The sequence below is a fragment of the Oncorhynchus mykiss genome, chromosome 3, assembly GCF_013265735.2.
Source record: "Oncorhynchus mykiss isolate Arlee chromosome 3, USDA_OmykA_1.1, whole genome shotgun sequence".
NCBI lineage: Eukaryota > Metazoa > Chordata > Actinopteri > Salmoniformes > Salmonidae > Oncorhynchus > Oncorhynchus mykiss.
Window position 1 is genome coordinate 17095018 of NC_048567.1, and position 20995 is coordinate 17116012.

Genomic DNA, 20995 nt, shown 5'->3' on the forward strand with positions numbered 1-20995 from the left:
CCATCAAGATTTTCTAGGAATCACCATGGAAACAGTAGTTCAATGATACCTAGCCTGGGTGTGTCTAGTGTGTAGAGTCAGACTTTGGCTTTGATCATGACCTTCCACTGAACTCTGTATCTGACTGCATGTGACTCAAACCCAAGTAGGATTTATAGCATCTAAAGAAACATACATCTATGAATGAGTACTGGTCAAGCTACAGCATGAGGAACAGTCTCTCTGATATAATGGGAAACACAAAGCTGTTCTGTGGTTCTGTTAGTTAGTTAGTTGATCTATGTCTTACTATCTAGATCTATGTCTTACTATCTAGAGGTCTACTATGGGTTACATGGTCAAAGGCGAGTCTGTAGGTGTGTGAACTGCGTACTCACAGACCCATGACACATTCTAACAAAGAGTTGTCTGTCTCACTCACACACACACACACACACACACACACACACACACACACACATTCATTCATTCATCCGATTCCCGAAAACACAAGCCTGCTGGGTTCAGGTTTGGGACTGCAGTGCATTTTCTCTCTCTCTTTCCTTCTACAGCCTGCAGCTGAGTAGGATTGACTGAACATGGTAACATTACAGAAGACAGGAGAGGAGAGATGAAGAGAGGGAATGATAAAGGGGTGGGACAGGGACCTACTATGTAGAGAGAGATAGAGAGAGAGAGAGAGAGGCAGAGAAAGCAGCAGAGGAAAAGGATGTGGGAAAATGACTAAGCAGGAGGGAGAGGAAGATGGGATAAGGGGGTAGAAGAGAGACAGTGGGAGACTGGGTGTTTGTCATTCTGGGGCTGTATGAGGCTAGCTGCAGACAGAGGAGAGGAGAGGGGCTGCACCATTCAGAATGTGGCAAGTGTTGCTGCAGGAATAATTAGCCTGTTCCGTAACCATGGCTGTCTCACAAACCAACTAGCATGGCAGGAGGGAGGAAGAAAGAAGGAGAAAGAGAGGGGGGGGGGAAGGAAGGATGAGAGGGAGAGGGAGGAAAAGGAGTGCCCTTCTCTCCTGGCACAGAACCAGGTGAATATAATTGCCACAATATGCTTCTCTTAGGGCATCTAAAAGCCCCCAGAATGCGACACTGCTGTGAAATAGCCTGTCGAGTGCCCAGGTAGAGAGGGGGATGAATAGAGGTAGAGAGAGGGATGAATAGAGGTAGGGAGATGGAAGGAAGAATGAGGGGGAGAAGCAGAAATCACTTGCGAAGTGCTATTAACACATGATGCTACTACTACTTTTGCCCATTGCACAGGCACACGCCAAATAAACAGTGTGTGTGTGTGTGTGTGTGTGTGTGTGTGTGTGTGTGTGTGTGTGTGTGTGTGTGTAGTATGTGTAACTGTGTGTGTGTGTGTGCAGTATGTGTAACTGTATGCATATGTGCAGCTGTGTGTAATAAGGATAGCAACTGCTTCTGTGTGTGTATAGCAAGTGATGATCTGTAAACATTTTGCAGAGGTGCACAAAAACACACACACACACACACACACACACACAAACACACACTTCCAAGATCATCCCCCCCGGCTGAATAATCTTAGCTGTAGGATGGACGAGGGGAAGACGGAGGGAGTGTGAGAGAGGGAGAAGAGAGAGACAGAGATGGAGAAGAGAGAGACAGAGAGGGAGAAGAGAGAGACAGAGATGGAGAAAAGAGAGATACAGAACATCAAACACACAGCTGCAGATTCTCAGGGCGAAAGACTGCCGTGTTTATTTTGCTTTCCTAAGACCCATCAAATCAAGCCTGTCCATTGCTTGCAGGTGCACATTTTCTCATCCCCATCCCCTCCTTTTGATGTAGCATTTGGGAACAGCCATATAAAAACCACATGCATATCTAAAACGGGTAAATGTCTCATCTGTCTGAATATTTTGGGTAACTCAATGGTATTCCATCCCTCCCTTCATCCATCCATCCATTCTTCCCTTCCCTTTATCTAGGCCACACAGCGCAAAGGCTGTGGTGGTGTATTAGTATAGGGTCTTCTATAGCTTTAAGAGCCCTTGGTACCCTCCATACTGTTACCAGGGCAACTAGTGAACAACTGCTTCAGAGGCAGTTTCCAGTCTAATAATAACTAATCACTCTGAATGAACACTTCCTCACAAAGACAGTACTGGCCTTTCCATCTGGGCCACATATGAGCGGTTTGAGCCATCACTGGATTTATGAAGATATTGTCATATTAACACACCTATTTTTCCCCAGTTGGAATCAAGTACTGATTATCTGTGATTTGTTCTGTAATTTTAGGCCCATTTTATGTAAATGCATCATTGGAGGATATTTAGGCAGCATACATGGAGCATAGCAGCATTCCAATGGAGACATGTGCAGGGAAATATTATTTAATTTGTCAAAACGCTGGAATAATATGTTACTATGTTACATTGGACAGTGTTCACATGAAATATGCAAGGACTCTTAACATGATTATAATAATTCACGAATATCTAAAACCCAAAATTAAATATTCACATAGCCTTACAATTTCTCATTCAGCATGTAATGTATGCAAATCAATAGTCAACACGGTCATTTTGCAGTTGGAATATATAAACTGAATGTACCTCGACTAAAATGTGTCATCTCGACACAAATCTCCCCTTTCTGCTCGGTGGGACGACTTGAAAGATGCCCAAATTCTTTATTTGAGAATACACAGAGCCCTTGCTGAATGGCATCTGCATGTCTCAAGCAAGAGAGGAGAGAGAGAGAGGGCGGGCGCGCGCGAGGGCTCTGTTGATACCGAATGGCAATGACGCCCTTTTCCACTAAACCCGTGAGATACATACACAAGCACCTCGATTCGGATACACTAACATAAAATAATGAAGGAAGTTGTCGGACTTACCATGTCAGGATTTAGCCGTGCTAAAATGGCGAAGGTTGAGAGTCTGTTACACACGCATTTGGTTCTCAATGAGTCGACAGGCACGGCTCTGCAGCCCCTGGCAGACCACGATCCGAGCAGCGAAGAGCTGCGGGAAAAGAGAGAGAGCGCTGCGGTGAATAAAAACGGAGGAAAGCTAGTCAAATCCCCCACCACGTTACAGACACCAGCTATTTAAATCCAAATCCTCTTTAAATCTCCGTGGTTAGCGAGCAAGAGCGCAGAAAACGCAGTGAAAATGGTGATGAAAGGTTATCTGTGAGCCAGACGCCGTGCTGCTCAGGTTTCTGCTTGGCCAGGTTATTGCAATATAGAGGTGGAATTCACAAATGACCCAAAAACAAACAATAGCAATGGGGGTAATAACAACAACAATAATGATAATTAAAAAAATTATAATAATAATAATAATGCAATAATAAAGTTATTATTGAATCTCATTATTTATCCCTAGATTTAGATGCGTTATTGGTGGAACAATTTAAAAGCTAAAGAGATCATATTTGTGTACCTAATATACAATGAATCAGCTGGAAAACATGTTTTATTGTGTGAACCCATTTTACAGTACTTCATGAGGCTGTAATGCCATCCTAACTTCCATTTACAGGTTAATAGGTTTTTGATGGCCTGGTCTAGGCCTTTGTTGTAGCGTACTGGACCATACATCAACAATAAATTCAATTCTAACCCAGTAAGAAAGCACTTTAAAGACACATGTAGTTGATTTTTCTGTTATATTGTTAACCATTCTTTAGTTGAGCATATTCATCAAAACGTGAATTCTGAGTGTTGACTGAACTTTGACAGATACCATATTTTTCTAAGTCTTAATTACCCTAAATGGACCAGGCTAAATCCTTCCCCTCTAGACGTCTTGCTTGCAGGCCTCTTCCCTCATTGAATGGGGTATTCTCGGTGGCCAGTGACATTGCATTGCCTGTACGCTGTCCACTGCCATGTGGTGCTGAACTCCAAATATCAGAAACCATATTTTCCCACTATGCATGGTGCTGAAATATCAGAGCACAACTATTTAATTGTTGTTTACAACATCAGACCTTCCACAAGTGGCTAAGTTACCACACAGCTGTTCTAAAACCCTGACAAAGACAACACGCCAAAACCAGTTGGTTTAAATAATAAAGAAGACTTTTCAAGTTCTTGTATTGTGCATGGCTCAGTTTTACTCCTCTCTTCATTTTGGTCTGACTGCAGGTGCACAGAGAATTACCCGATGATTATTGGTTCCTCATGTCTTCATGGGAGTTGTGTGTTTCTCTCTCCCATGGCACAGTGATGCTGGATGGCACATTGGTGATGTCACACTCCATCCATCTCAAGTGAGCCCTTACATCCTCTTCCCAAACAGAGTGGTCCCCAAAGGGACTCATCAAGAATGGGGGAACATGGTCCCCCACAGGTCCCTGGGGCTACTGGCACCAGGAACACACAGCAGCCCCCAGGGTTTTAACCAACCAACAAATCAACAAGCCAGTGACAGCCTGGGACTGTGCTTCAGCAGACCTGGGTTCAAATTGTAGTTGTGTTCTTTCCAATACTTTGAAGCATTTAATTGCTTCAGTCTGGAGAGCCCATTGTGTAGGGTTTGTATTGTGTTGATTCTTCTAGTGGTTCCACTGAGCTAGGCAGGCTCAATCAAGAGCATATTAAGTATTTGAAAGAAACCCAATACTATTTGAACCCAGGTCTGTACCTCAGGGCCAAGGACATCTCACCACAACACACCACGGCCTCTAACAGGGCCACCTCACAGCAGCTCTTGATAGGGTTACCCATGGTGCATCTGGTTGGAGAGTGCTGAGGGGTGAAAACCATGATGAGCAGAGCGAGAGAGAGAGAGAGAGAGAGAGAGAGAGTAGTACAGTCTTGTAGCCCCAGGAGTAGGCTCAGTGCTAACATTAGCACATCACCCTAACAGAAATCCAATATTATAACTCAGCGCAGAGTCTCTGTGGATGACACGATTAGGCCGCTCTCCCAACCACACAGCAAGCCACAGCAACACACACACACACACACACACACACACACACACACACACACACACACACACACACACACACACACACACACACACACACACACAGGCCTCACCGCGGTCTAATGGGATAATTTGGGTGGCGTTCCAGCAGCACGGCATGTGTGAATGGTCCCTGCCAACAACAGGCCAGGACCACATGAATGAATGGGACAGCAGGGCCTGCCGGACAGCCACAACATCCCAGACATCCCTGGGTTCAAATACTATTAGCGTTTGCTCTAGTCTACCTACAGAGCCAGGTGGGCAGGGTTGGCAACTTTTCCAACGTTTCTATTGGTTCCATTAAGCAAGACAAGCTCAATCAAGCCCAGACGACTATTTGACATTATTTCAGAAATGGTTTAGTCTGGTGCTGTAACACCCAGTGATGGAAATCATAATAAATGATGTATTAACTAAAACCAACAGACAGATTAAAGAACAGGGGAAGCTAAATTCAAGGAACTAACTGTAAAGGGAACAAATCACATTGTGGGTTTCTAAAGAACTGGAGGTGGGCGAGGAGAAATAAGGTAGCTGGGTCAGGTCAGGAGCAGGTTGTTTATTATTATGAAACTTGCCCTGGAGCAGAACTGAGCGATTTCCACTAGATCTTAATATATGGTTAGGGTGTAGGCATTAGGGTTAGCAGTGTGGTTAAGGTTAAAGTTAAGTTTAGGGTTAGGTTTGAAATCAGATTGTATTACTTTGTGGCTGTGCCAGCTAGTGACCTCTCTGCAGAGATGCCTCCAGGGCAAGATTCATTACAATAAATGCCAACCTGCAGGCCAGGATGGCAACACTGCTGTTGTTTATTGGTCCCCCGCCCCAGACCGAAGTGTGAGCCCTAGGAGAGAAGACCACCTGTCTCACACCCGCTTGCCTCTCTCTCTCACAGCCCTTATCAACAAGACACTACCATGACAAGGACACCTCACATTTCAATTTCTCCCCCCAAAATTAACTCATTAATCATAGCTGCTGTCCAAGATGGATTTACATTTTGCTTAGAACATGTCACTCCCCTCCCCCTCCCTCGCCTCCCCCTTCTCTCCCCACACTCCCCAACATGGTGGGTGAAGCTAGATTAGATTTTGTTTTGTTCTGCCTCTCTCTCGCTCTGCCTCTCTATCCATCTTCCTATATCCTCTCTCATCCCTCTTGCTTTCTCTCAACCCTGTCTCTCTCCTCTTCCCTCATTGTTTGGTCGTTCTTTCTCTCTTGGTCTATATTTACCTGGTTCAACTTTTTTTTAAGGCAAAAGATCGCTCTGTTCTATGCCTCGTTTCAGTAACACAAGTGTACGCACTTATCTAAATGCAAATGTCCAACCTGCATTGCAATAAGGCCCATGGGCACATTGTGCTTTCTCTCTCTCGCTCTCTCTTTCTCACTCTATCTCTCTTGTTCTCTCTCTCTCTCTCTTCTCTCTTTCTCTCTCTCTCTCTCTCTCTCTCTCTCTCTCTCTCTCTCTCTCACACACACTCACTCACTGTCTCTGTTTTGGGTTTTAAAACAAAAAGGGTACTTAAGTGTATGAAGCATATGAAGAGTGTGTGAAACAGACCCACATTAGCTGTGCAATTGAACTGTGTAATGCATTTCTCTCTCTCTCTCTCTCTCTCTCTCTCTCTCTCTCTCTCTCTCTCTCTCTCTCTCTCTCTCTCTCTCTCTCTCTCTCTCTCTCTCTCTCTCTCTCACTACACATATATACACTCTCTCCCTCTATCTTTGTCTGTCTCAGTAGATCCCAAAGCACTCTCCATTCATCCCTCTTGGTTCATGTGCGCGCGGCTGCCCAGGAGAGAAAGCTGTGAGCGACACTTTTAATTTTCTACATCCTGCATCACTGTCGGCGCGGTGTTAGCAGCGTGGGGGTTAGTGTCAGCCCCGTCCCATCTCCCGTCACCCACAGAGAGGAGCTCCGGAACCGTCTGACAAACTCAGCACCTTTCTACAGGGTCAGTGTGTGTCATGGGCACTTCGTCAAGATGAGAAACAGTGGAGCGGGAACAGCCACGGAACACAGTCATAGTGGGAGATGAGGTGATGTGAGGCCGTCTCCTAAAGTTCTATCCCTCACTGTGAAGGTCCACACCAGCAGGTGTTTCAGAGCCAGGTAGCCAGGCGGGTCCTCCATAGAAATATAATGACTTTAGTTCCTGGTTATGGGTACACTTCTTACCTTACATCCTGGCCGCTAGTCCACCCATCATGGTAAATTGACTTGAATGAGGATGTCTATTCTAGTAATTTTATTTCTGTTTTCAGAGCCAGGTAGGATCATAGAGGTCCTATTATTCAGTTGATTCAGGCAGTTCCACCCCCAGGCTCCACACTGCAGTCTGGCAGCGTCAAGGGGCAACCCAGCAGGCACATGAGTTAATCACCAAAGGAAATGAACAAAGGCCTTACCTGTCACTCTCGTCCCAGGAGATGCAGGTCTGGTTTGTGGTGCCCTGATCAGACAGAGAGAGAAACGGTCACATGGTTGACATATGCATAGACGCGGTTAGTAGGGGTGCTGAGGGGGCTGCAGCACACCCTGAAAAATCACAATAAAAAATGTTAAAAAAAAAAAAAAAGAGTGCATCCACACTACAAATCATCTTCCTGTGGCCATGGACATATGCTCTGATTACAGATGTTCTCATATACCTCCATATACCCCCATGGACATATGCTCTGATTACAGATGTTCTCATATACCTCCATATACCTCCATGGACATATGCTCTGATTACAGATGTTCTCATATACCTCCATATACCTCCATGGACATATGCTCTGATTACAGATGTTCTCATATACCTCCATATACCTCCATGGACATATGCTCTGATTACAGATGTTCTCATATACCTCCATATACCTCCATGGACATATGCTCTGATTACAGATGTTCTCATATACCTCCATATACCCCCATGGACATATGCTCTGATTACAGATGTTCTCATATACCTCCATATACCTCCATGGACATATGCTCTGATTACAGATGTTCTCATATACCTCCATATACCTCCATGGACATATGCTCTGATTACAGATGTTCTCATATACCTCCATATACCTCCATGGACATATGCTCTGATTACAGATGTTCTCATATACCTCCATATACCCCCATGGACATATGCTCTGATTACAGATGTTCTCATATACCTCCATATACCCCCATGGACATATGCTCTGATTACAGATGTTCTCATATACCTCCATATACCTCCATGGACATATGCTCTGATTACAGATGTTCTCATATACCTCCATATACCCCCATGGACATATGCTCTGATTACAGATGTTCTCATATACCTCCATATACCTCCATGGACATATGCTCTGATTACAGATGTTCTCATATACCTCCATATACCCCCATGGACATATGCTCTGATTACAGATGTTCTCATATACCTCCATATACCCCCATGGACATATGCTCTGATTACAGATGTTCTCATATACCTCCATATACCCCCATGGACATATGCTCTGATTACAGATGTTCTCATATACCTCCATATACCTCCATGGACATATGCTCTGATTACAGATGTTCTCATATACCTCCATATACCCCCATGGACATATGCTCTGATTACAGATGTTCTCATATACCTCCATATACCTCCATGGACATATGCTCTGATTACAGATGTTCTCATATACCTCCATATACCCCCATGGACATATGCTCTGATTACAGATGTTCTCATATACCTCCATATACCCCCATGGACATATGCTCTGATTACAGATGTTCTCATATACCTCCATATACCTCCATGGACATATGCTCTGATTACAGATGTTCTCATATACCTCCATATACCCCCATGGACATATGCTCTGATTACAGATGTTCTCATATACCTCCATATACCTCCATGGACATATGCTCTGATTACAGATGTTCTCATATACCTCCATATACCTCCATGGACATATGCTCTGATTACAGATGTTCTCATATACCTCCATATACCCCCATGGACATATGCTCTGATTACAGATGTTCTCATATACCTCCATATACCTCCATGGACATATGCTCTGATTACAGATGTTCTCATATACCTCCATATACCTCCATGGACATATGCTCTGATTACAGATGTTCTCATATACCTCCATATACCTCCATGGACATATGCTCTGATTACAGATGTTCTCATATACCTCCATATACCTCCATGGACATATGCTCTGATTACAGATGTTCTCATATACCTCCATATACCTCCATGGACATATGCTCTGATTACAGATGTTCTCATATACCTCCATATACCTCCATGGACATATGCTCTGATTACAGATGTTCTCATATACCTCCATATACCCCCATGGACATATGCTCTGATTACAGATGTTCTCATATACCTCCACATACCTCCATGGACATATGCTCTGATTACAGATGTTCTCATATACCTCCATATACCTCCATGGACATATGCTCTGATTACAGATGTTCTCATATACCTCCATATACCTCCATGGACATATGCTCTGATTACAGATGTTCTCATATACCTCCATGGACATATGCTCTGATTACAGATGTTCTCATATACCTCCATATACCCCCATGGACATATGCTCTGATTACAGATGTTCTCATATACCTCCACATACCTCCATGGACATATGCTCTGATTACAGATGTTCTCATATACCTCCATATACCTCCATGGACATATGCTCTGATTACAGATGTTCTCATATACCTCCATATACCTCCATGGACATATGCTCTGATTACAGATGTTCTCATATACCTCCATATACCTCCATGGACATATGCTCTGATTACAGATGTTCTCATATACCTCCATATACCTCCATGGACATATGCTCTGATTACAGATGTTCTCATATACCTCCATATACCTCCATGGACATATGCTCTGATTACAGATGTTCTCATATACCTCCATATACCTCCATGGACATATGCTCTGATTACAGATGTTCTCATATACCTCCATATACCTCCATGGACATATGCTCTGATTACAGATGTTCTCATATACCTCCATATACCTCCATGGACATATGCTCTGATTACAGATGTTCTCATAAACCTCCATATACCTCCATGGACATATGCTCTGATTACAGATGTTCTCATATACCTCCATATACCTCCATGGACATATGCTCTGATTACAGATGTTCTCATAAACCTCCAGTTGTGAGGATGATGAAATAGATTTGTCTAGTGCTTTTCTAAGTGCTAAAAGTGATTTTCAGTGATAAAGGCATGGTAAGTCTTTTGAAATGCTCTCAAATATCAGTACCGTGTGTTTTTATGGGATAAGCCACATGATTTGTCAAGGCCCTTCCTACTCTGTTACACTACAGGGGTCAATTACTACTGAGGTCACTGCTCAGGTAAGAGGGTCAGAGGTGAAAGTTCACTCACGTTGTAAAGGTGTGAGAACTGGACCTCCACCGGGGTAGAGAGGGATCCTGGGGTGGGCTTGATGGTCACAGACACCACCTTGGAGTTGAGCACGGTGCTGTTTCTGGAGGGAGGGAGGGACAGTTGGGTGTCACCAGCATAGAACAACTCACATTGTCAGGTGACATTTCACGTGAGAACCACACATCATTGTCATCGTTGTCAATCACTGCTCCCTTCAACCAACTCAAACCTCCCTGCAGTAATACTGCCCCATCCCTACAACACATGTTCCCATCTCTCCCTAACACAGCACACATGTCCCTCAAGACACCCTTGTATGTCCCAGCACTTAACCCATGTCCCGTTTGAAATAGACAATGTTTCACAGCCCCCACTCGCTCTCCCTCTCGCTCTTTCTCCCTCTCGCTCTTTCTCCCTCTCACTCTCTCTCCCTCTCGCTCTCTCTCCCTCTCGCTCTTTCTCCATCTCGCTCTCTCTCCCTCTCGCTCTTTCTCCCTCTCGCTCTTTCTCCCTCTCGCTCTTTCTCTCTCTCGCTCTTTCTCCCTCTCGCTCTTTCTCCCTCTCGCTCTCTCTTGCTCTCTCTCCCTCTCGCTCTTTCTCCCACTTGCTATTTCTCTCTCTCGCTCTTTCTCCCTCTCCCTCTCGCTCTTTCTCTCTCTCGCTCTTTCTCCCTCTCGCTCTCGCTCTCTCTCCCTCTTGCTCTCTCTCCCTCTCGCTCTTTCTCCCACTTGCTCTTTCTCTCTCTCGCTCTTTCTCCCTCTCCCTCTCGCTCTTTCTCCCTCTCCCTCTCGCTCTTTCTCTCTCTCGCTCTTTCTCTCTCTCGCTCTTTCTCTCTCTCTCGCTCTTTCTCTCTCTCGCTCTTTCTCCCTCTCGCTCTTTCTCTCTCTCTCGCTCTTTCTCTCTCTCGCTCTTTCTCCCTCTCGCTCTTTCTCCCTCTCCCTCTCGCTCTTTCTCCCTCTCGCTCTTTCTCCCTCTCCCTCTTGCTCTTTCTCCCTCTCGCTCTCTCTCCCTCTTGCTCTCTCTCTCTCTCGCTCTCGCTCTTTCTTCCACTTTCTCTTTCTCCCACTTGCTCTTTCTCTCTCTCGCTTCTCAGAACGCAATCAGTCAACGTTAACGTTTGTGTCAGTCAGCCTCTGTCTAAAACTGATCACATTTCCTTGAAGGGGAAAAAAAATCTGAGGGAAAAAAGGAAAGAAAAATAACTAACTAGGCCCTGATAAAGACAAGATAGAAGAGGAGCTTCCACATGCACGCCTTGGGGTGAAAGTAGAATTAATTTCTTACCGGTACGGGACACCCAAGCGCGCACACAATGAATATTTTATAGCCTTGGTGTAATCATAGAATTACATAGGCCTATAGAATCCCTATTCATTTTGTATATGATCTCTGTGGGCCTTGTGCCCTAGACCCAGTAAAGATTTGTCATATCACTTCTAATATGCATTTCCTTTTAATGTGGCATAAAAACAATCAGTCATGATGTTTTCAACTGATTGTCAAACAATCACTTCAAACGCGCACGTTTGTCCACTCGAAAATGATTCAAGCTTCCCAACTCCACAATTTGGTGAATGGAAAGAGGAATCTGTTACAAAACCTTTTACTGCAGTGGGCTAAATCAGGGTGTTTTCACACAGGGTGTTTTCTGGTAGTCTTAAACAATTCTATTTTGAAACCTCACACACATGGTTATGGGCTTAAAAAATAAGACACCTGTACCATGTCAGATATAGAGTTGAAATGTATTAACTTGTGAATTTGCATCCCAATATTACACTTTATATACATCACAGAAGACTGAAATAGAACAAAACCATTTGACATTGAAACACCGGATTTTAGGTGTGTTTTTGAAATAACTTTTATTAATTATGAAATTATGATAGATATGAATAACATTCCACCCATGAGGCCACTAGGTAATTTGGCGGCAGGAAATGGCTACAAAACACATAAATTTGCAGTGAATGAAGTATGTGGGAGGGTTGAGTGTGATTCCGCCACGCTAGCCTGTGTTCCTCCATCTCATTATACATGCACATAACATTAACATAATGGAGAGAACACTCCTCACTGGACGAGAGAAAGCTGTAGCTCACAAATACACATGGTGTTTGAATACATGTGCTTAGCATAAAGCAGTTCTCTGAAATGTTATTCATTCTAGCTCCTTCAGACATCCTTCTCACAGACAAGAGACTAAGGAACTACGTGGTAGCATTCAAAGCCCATTGGCCACCAATCAAAAGAGGTTCTGGGATGCGTTCTGTGCTGGGTTGCTTTCCAAATGGCACCCCATTCCCTTTATAGTACACTACTTTTGATGCATCCCTGGAGAAAGCATTGCAAGTAGAGATGTCAATAAACCCTCTCACCTCTGTAGAGATAGGATGCTGCCCAGGTTTCTGTAGAGAACGATCCCGGTGACAAACGCTGACAAGTCATCTGTATCTGGAGTACAACACAGACATGTGCCCACCGTTCAGACACAGACCAACACACACACGAACAGACATACAAGAGATGGCGGGAGAGAGAGAAAGAAAGAGAGTGAGAGAAAGCCCCTTAAATTGAAATTGAATTGAAAGAGAGAGAGAGGGAGAGAGAGAGTTTGAGTTTTTATAAAACCTTTATTTTTTACTCAAGTGTTAACATAAATAATGACACACTGCCTTTTCAGAAATGAAACAACAAATGTTATTCCTAAACAAAAATAAATACATAACATATACATTCAACTTATTTCAGCAGCAAAAAATAATTTCCCCTCTTTCGTAGGCCCACTTCTCCTCAAATAATAGGAGATCTTTTACAGCTGAAAAGAACTCAAAATCTACTTTTATTCTTGCTTTCACTAAACCTTTAAAAACACATCTTACATCCTGCCCATATCCCGTTTCTATCTTATGTTTCCTACTCAGAAAAATTGACATCTTAGCTTGTCCCAAAATAAAATTTAACATTTGACATTTTCTTTTCTGTTGTTTACTATATTGAAACCCCAAAATAAAAACAGTGTTATTGAAAAACTCCCCTACTGCTTTAAACAAAGATTCCAGCATTTCCAATAGAGGTTTTATCCTCTCACACTCCATAAAACAGTGAAAAATGGTTTCTCTTATATTACAAAAAGGACATCCATCTCTAACATCTGAGTTAATAACAGATACAAAAGCATTAACTGCAATGATGCCATGCAAAACCCTCCATTGCATATCACCAGTACCCTTTTGTAACGGTGGTTTGTACAGTGCTCTCCATGCTGGCTTTACCTTGTCATCAATGCCCAATTTTACCCTCCATGGAGTATCTTTTCTATTTTTCAATTTATCTTTATTCAACACCTTGACACACCCCCTATACAATTCCTTCCCATTCACCTCATCCAAACCCACCTCCTCCAACCCTCTCAAATCCAGCAATAACGCCTTTCTTTCTGACTCTGGGATATTTGGTGTAATCCCTAGTTTTGGAAATGAGACGTCTTCATCTTGCACCTTCTTCTTGTGGCTACTAAGCATACCCCATTCTTCCGCTGACAGAGCCTTCCTACAGCTCCCCAGCATTTGTCCGACAATCCTTTCCGACCTCATCCCCAAATGTTCTGCCACCCGTCTTCCATCCATTAAGGCGGGCCCAGCCATGGCCATTAACTGTCTTAAGGTGATGATTTTCCCCTTCACCAGAATCTTGGAGAAATGTGGAACAGCTGCAGTTGTACAATCCAGTCTTGCCCCATACACCAGAGGTTCCTCCAACAGCCAATGCACTGACTCTGCTGAAGTTCTTCTGGACACCTTCATTACGCTCCACACTCTGAGAAGGCCTCTGTAAAACGGAGGTACTCCTTCCCTAGAAATCTGGCTACTATCAACCAGAAATAAAGCCTTCTTTAAACCTAATCCTCCAACCCGCTGTAATATAAGACCTGTCACGCCTCTCCACACCACATTTTCCGGTCCATAAAGCAACCTTTGAATAAACTGAAACCGAAAAGCAGCAGCCCTACTAGCAAGATGTACAAGACCTTGTCCCCCCTCCTCTTTTGACAAATACAAAACACTTTGTGGAACCCAGTGATACTTATCCCAAAAGAAATCCACAATAATTGCCTGTATCTTAGCCAGAAGGCCAGATGGTGGTTCTAAAACTGACAACCGATGCCACAGTGCAGAGGCAATCACATTGTTAACTATAATAGTGCGCCCCCTATATGACATACGAGATAGTAACCAACGCCATCTCCTCATCCTCCCTTCCACCATTTCAACCACCCCACTCCAATTTTTTTCCATAGTCCCCTCATCTCCTAGGTACACTCCAAGATACTTAAAACCTCCCTTACACCATTCTAGCCCCCCTGGCAAAACCATGATCCCTCCAGACCATTCTCCAATCTGTAAAGCACAACTCTTTTCCCAATTTACCTTTGCAGAGGATATTCCCCTAAAACGATCAACCATTAGACTCAAACTATCCACCTCCGCTTGATTTTTCACTAGCACAACTACATCATCAGCATAGGCTGAAAGACGAATAGGAGGAATATCCTCTGAAAGGCACACCCCTGCAATGCGACTTCTAATGCTATTTAGTAGTGGCTCTATAGCAATAGCATATAACATCCCAGACATAGAACATCCCTGCCTAATACCTCTACACACTTTAAAAGGAGCACTCAAACCACCGTTAACTTTCAATACACTTTCAATGTCACCATATATCACCTTTATCATGGCAATAAAACCAGAGCTGAACCCAAACGCCTCAAACGTGTGCCATAAATATTGATGTTCAACTCGGTCAAATGCCTTTTCCTGATCAATTGAAATTAGACCAGCATCCAACCCAATAGCCTTAGAGACGTCCAAAAAATCACGAATCAGAGAAATGTTATCCCCTATCTGCCTGCCAGGAACACAGTAGGACTGATCCGTATGTATGATTTGCCCCATCACCTCCTTCAGCCTGTTGGACAAAGCCTTTGACAATATTTTATAATCAGTACACAATAAAGCCACCGGCCTCCAGTTCTTCACCTCCCTCAGGTCACCCTTTTTAGGCAGTAGGGTGAGGACAGCCCTTCTGCAGCTTATTGGTAGTAACCCTCCGGTTAAACTATCATTAGCTACTTCTAACCAATCCTCTCCCAACATAGCCCAAAAAGACTTAAAAAAGTCAACGGGAAGCCCATCAATGCCTGGTGCCCTTCCATTTTCCATGCCATTTAATGCAGTGTATAAATCCTGCAAAGACAATGGTTGCTCAAGCTCAACCTGAGCTTCTGCAGGCACCTTTGGGAGCCCATCAAAGAACTGCTGTGTCACTGTTTTGTCCTCTTTGTACTCACACTTGTAGAGCTCAGCATAGAACTCTACTGCCCTCTTTCTAATTTCACTAGGGCTAGTGAGCTCTTGTCCAACAGCTGATTTGAGACAATTAATCATTTTTCTTTGTCCATTCTTTTTCTCTAAACCAAAGAAAAATTTGGATGAGGCATCCATTTCAGATATGCCCTGAAATTTACTTCTCACCAATGCCCCCTGTGCTCTGATACCCAGCAGATCTGCCAATGCAGCTTTTCTCCTCTTGAGGGCCTGAGTATGGCCTCGATCTCCTGTGGTCTCAACCAACGTCATGAGTTCCACTATTTCAATCTCTAGGGCTTTCATTGATCTGGTGATATCCTTGGAGACATTCTCCGTGTATTGATTACAAAATTGTTGAATCTGGATTTTCCCTATATCCCACCATTGTTGAAGGGATACAAAACTGGCCTTTTGAGACCTCCACCTCTCCCAAAAAAAACTGAAACAATTCCTGAAGTGAGCATCACTCAATAAAGTTATATTAAAATGCCAGTATGCGCTTTTAGGTTTTACATCGTTAATGAACACCACCTCTGTTATTAAACAATGATCAGAAAATCCCACTGGAGTTATCACACTTGATTTACAGACCTGAGATTGATGCTCAAAAACATAAAACCTATCTAACCTGGCCATAGAGATGATGTTCTCTCTCACATGCGCCCAGGTGTACTGCCTTGTTCTTCCATGTTGACTCCGCCAAATATCACACAGTTCATTTGTTACAATAAGGCGTTTTAAAAACGTCCTTGAGGCTATATGAGGTTCTTGGTGATTTCTATCTAAATCACTAACTGTGCAGTTAAAATCCCCAGCAATAAACAAATAATCTTCTTTGTTACATTTCTCAATGGTATTTGATAATGTCTCTAAAAAACATACCCTCTCAACTGTCACCACTGGGGCATATACATTTATCAGACACATATTGATGTTTTCATACCTTGCTCTAACTTTTAATAACCTCCCCTCAACTACCTCTTCAACCTCATATGACAAAGGCAAAAACCCTTTTGAGAACAAGATAACCACACCCCCACTTTTTGAGTTTTTATGACTACACACCACTGTCCCCCCCCACTCCTGTTGCCACATAACTTCATTTTCCAAATTACTATGCGTTTCTTGTAGAAAAATTATGTCACTTCCCTTTCCCCTCATTAACTCATACACCATGGCTCTTTTTTTAACATCTCTTGCCCCATTTACGTTTAAAGAAGAGATCTTAAAACTGCTCATGGATAAGAAAAAAATACAGAGGAAGATACAGCCACCACATCTCTTTACAGAGTTAAAACTGCAACTGAACTCTTTCATTTTCTTTAGAATTTGCATCACTTATTACTCTTGTGACCACTTTCTTGAGTCTAGCAATTTCAGGGCTTTTCAAACCTCCCCCTGTAATTTTTGACATCAGAAACTTTGCTGATTCAATAAACAATTCACGTTCAGGGAAAAAATCAGTTACATTGTAATCCTGCATATATTTCTTCCCTTTTGTCAACTTCAGAAATTGACGTATCTTCTCGATCCCATACCTCCCTTCCACCCCATCTATCTCACTATATTGTTGTGACGCGTCAGATGACTCACTCTCGCTATCCTCCCCAGAAGAAAACCCCATCTCTACAACCTGTTCATCTTCACCTGATTTATCCATCTCTACCTTTCTCTTAGAATTAGACCCTTCACCACCCCTTAAATTCTTCCTTTTACTCCTCGGTATTTTGAAAACATCCGCTTCCTTTTCCGTTATTTCAATCTCCTCTTGACCTCCAATTTCATTTTCCAGCACCACCTCAGCGACGGCAGTCGCAATCTCACCTACTGTTTCCCCTCCCTCTTTGTTCTGATCTACCACAATTGCCCCCGTATCCACAATGCCTTCCTCTCCTACTTTTCCAACCACATCTGCCCACCTTCTCTCTTCCCCTACACCTGTAGTATTTTCATCCCTTCGCTGTGGTACGTTAGTTGCACCCGCACTAAAGCTACTACCAGGCTCAGCGCGTTCATTCTCGGGACAATTACGCACCAAATGCCCCTCTCTTCCACATCCAAAACATTTCATTGATTCAGTAGATGCATAGAAGACATAATCAAATCCATCAATCTTAAAACTAAACGCTAAATTCAGTTCATCTCCTTCCTTCTTTAAAATCATATGCACTTGTCTCCTATGAGACACGACATGTTTCAACAACGGAGATTTGCATCCAAAAAGAACCTTCTTTATTGTAGATACGATTTGACCATGGCGAGATAACTCTCGCTCTAACACTTCATCTCTAACAAATGGTGGCACGTTAGAAAGCATAACTTTCTTCGCAGGATTCATAAGCGGAAATACCGGCGTCTGTGTCTCCCGCAACACAACACCCCTCTCAACTATCTTATTCACCTTTTCAATTGAATCTAAGAATATCACTACAGCACTATTCATCCTTGAGGCTGATTTGATGCTATCATACCCAATGATAGCACCCACAGCCAAGCTACATTCTTCCACTGAACACCCAGCCGCAGCAGGAATTTTTACTCCATGCCTCCGACTAAGTTTTTCAAACTCTACATTTCCGCGAGTGGCCATTGCAACCAGCCCCACCCGCTGGTTGTGCCCTCGCGAAAAAACAACCTCAAAGATCCCACCACCCCTATACGTGCTCAAAGATCCCACCACCCCTATACGTGCTTAGTGATAGTTAAACAATATATCCGTAAAACAACTAAACTAATCAATATATATATATATATATGTACATACCAAAACCCAATAGAGTGAAAAGAAATTCCATTCGCTCTCACAAACACTCTGCTTGACGACTCACTCCCAGCATGCACTCCGACGAGAGAGAGAGACAGAGAGAGAGAGAGAGAGAGAGAGAAAGAGAGAGAGGGAGAGACAGAGAGAGAGAGAGAGAGAGAAAGAGAAAGAGATGAATAGGGAGAGAGAGGGAGAGAGAGAGAGAGAGAGGCCAGAATCCAATAAAAAAGGGAGAGATGGAGGAGTGACGTGTGTTTGTGTTAGTGTGTCAGTGGTGTGTGTTTGTGTTAGTGTGTCAGTGGTGTGTGTAGGTGTGTGTGATGACCTGCAGCTCTAGTCTTAGTGGTCTTTGCTGAAGGACGGCAAGAGAGGGAGTACAGGTCAGCCAGTCTCCCTCCTGTCCTCTTGGCTCTGTACCTCTGCAGCTGGCCTACATAACTACCCATCTATAAACACTCACACGACATCATCACTCACACACATCCAGACTTACATCCAGACTTACTCATAATCACTAAATAGCCATTTGAACAGACCTAATAAACATGATTGTTTACACATGCATGCACTTACACACCCACCCACCCACCCACACACACACACACACACACACACACACACACAGCCAAATGCAAAAGGCCAGATGACATTGAATAATTTTCCACTGTCACACAACAATGTATTTCATGCGCCGAAAAGGGTTGCCATGGTAGCATGGCTGGGCATGGTATGCTGTGATGGCAGACTGCACTGGCAAAAAAGACAAAAAACCCAGAAAAATATGAGATTTAGTCCAACCTGTGTCACAGCTAAACTAAACTGCTGGGCAGAAGGCCAGAAGAGAAGGACAGAGCCTGAAGCTGTCTCCTGCTGCAGTGTCACAGACAGAAACCCACAAAGTCCATCTGTTCCTCTATCTAAAGGACCTCAGCTCTCTCTCACGCTCCAACACGCTGTGTCTGGCAGGCTGGCAGTATGGATGTGTGCTGAGAGGACACAGAAGTAGGCCAGGCAGCATGCAGAGGGTACTATACTGCTCCAGGCCAGGCAGCGTGCAATGGGTACTATACTGCTCCAGGCCAGGCAGCTGAGATCCCATGGGCGTCTGGGAGGAACCGAGAGAGAGGGAAAGTTTGTGTATGCATGTCTTTGTGTGTGTGACATAAAGTATCTTGCACACCCCTTCATATAATGGGCCTGCTAGCCAATATGTTCAGCCAGAATGATCACAGCAGTAGAGAGGCAACAAATGGGGATATTTAACAATTATACAGTGCACTGTTGTGTGTGTTTGTGTGGGGGGTGTGTGTGTGTCTGTGTGTGTGCACGCGTGTCTGTGTGTGCGCACGCGCGCGCATGTGTGTGTGTGTTTGTGTGTGTGTGTGTTTGTGTGGGGTGTGTGTGTGTGTGTCTGTGTGTGTGCACGCGTGTCTGTGTGTGCGCACGCGCATGCATGTGTGTGTGTGTTTGTGTGTGTGTGTGTTTCGATGCATGTCCCCCATTTTTACTGCTCTGATAAGTTTCAGAGAGGCGGCTGAGGAAAAACATTTCAATCAGTGCATCTGGGCATGGCCCCCTGTGAGCCATGCCCAGTATAGAGCAGCAGGTGAGAGGCATGAGTGACTGTTGATATGCTGTTGCCGCCATTGAGACACTTCTACCAGTGGGGGAGGAGATTAGCTTTAATTGCCCCTGATTGGCTCCTGTTGACTTCTGATTAGCAAGTGACTGGTTCATTAGCATGGTAGCCGTGGTAATGATATATGTCACAGAGAGAGCCAGAACTATCCCATTGGCTGAGACTGAGGAACCCCACGTCTCGACACAGCTGAGAGTCTGGAGGCTCTCAAATGTCAAGTGCAATTCCATATGCAAATTTTGTATGAATGTTTTGTTTGGGTGTGTGTGTCTGTGTGTGTGTGTGTGTGTGTTTGTTTGTGTGTGTGTCTGTCTGTGTGTCTGTGTGTCTGTGTGTGTGTGTGTGTGTGTCTGTGTGTGTGTGTGTGTCTGTGTGTCTGTCTGTCTGTCTGTGTGTGTGTGTGTGTGTGTGTGTGTGTGTGTGTGTGTGTGTGTGTGTGTGTGTGTGTGTGTGTGTATGTGTGTGTGTGTGTGTGTGTGTGTGTGTGTGTGTGTGTGTGTGTGTGTGTGTGTGTGTGTGTGTGTGTGTGTGTGTGTGTGTGTGTGTGTGTGTCTGTGTGTGTGTGTGTGTGTGTGTGTGTGTGTGTGTGTGTGTGTGTGTGTGTGTGTGTGTGTATGCTCTCACCTGGCTTGCCTGTGGAGAGGATGTTCTTGGAGACAGTAACTCTGTCCTCAGAGCTGCGGGCCCAGTCCATCATCCCCTTCCAGCCCTTCATAGGAAAGCTGATGTCTGCATTACCCGCCACCGGACGCTTGTGGATGGACAGAACTGGAAAGAGAGAGAGATATGTTTTATTCACTACATAAACTCATGACTCATCACTTACTTA

At 43.9% G+C, this 20995-nt stretch overlaps 2 protein-coding genes across 9 annotated transcripts in view; both read right to left on the reverse strand.

The window, feature by feature from the left end:
- The window catches only part of LOC110503762 (adhesion G protein-coupled receptor B1), a 112835-nt gene that overhangs the window by 19505 nt on the left and 72335 nt on the right, over positions 1-20995 (reverse strand). For all 8 annotated transcript variants that reach the window (XM_036970572.1, XM_036970569.1, XM_036970570.1 and 5 more), the window contains 5 exons: positions 20791-20934; positions 12770-12845; positions 10389-10491; positions 7367-7410; positions 2869-2995 (listed from right to left, as the gene is read on the reverse strand). In XM_036970572.1, the coding sequence (XP_036826467.1) occupies positions 2869-2995; positions 7367-7410; positions 10389-10491; positions 12770-12845; positions 20791-20934 (494 nt within the window). The remainder of the gene's footprint in view (positions 1-2868; positions 2996-7366; positions 7411-10388; positions 10492-12769; positions 12846-20790; positions 20935-20995) is intronic.
- On the reverse strand, positions 7448-10365 carry LOC118946294. The gene is made up of 2 exons (XM_036970576.1): positions 10048-10365; positions 7448-9496 (listed from the first exon to the last, which is right to left on the reverse strand). Exons 1-2 carry the CDS (start codon positions 10102-10104, stop codon positions 7550-7552), a joined length of 2004 nt encoding a protein of 667 aa, XP_036826471.1. The 5' UTR covers positions 10105-10365; the 3' UTR covers positions 7448-7549.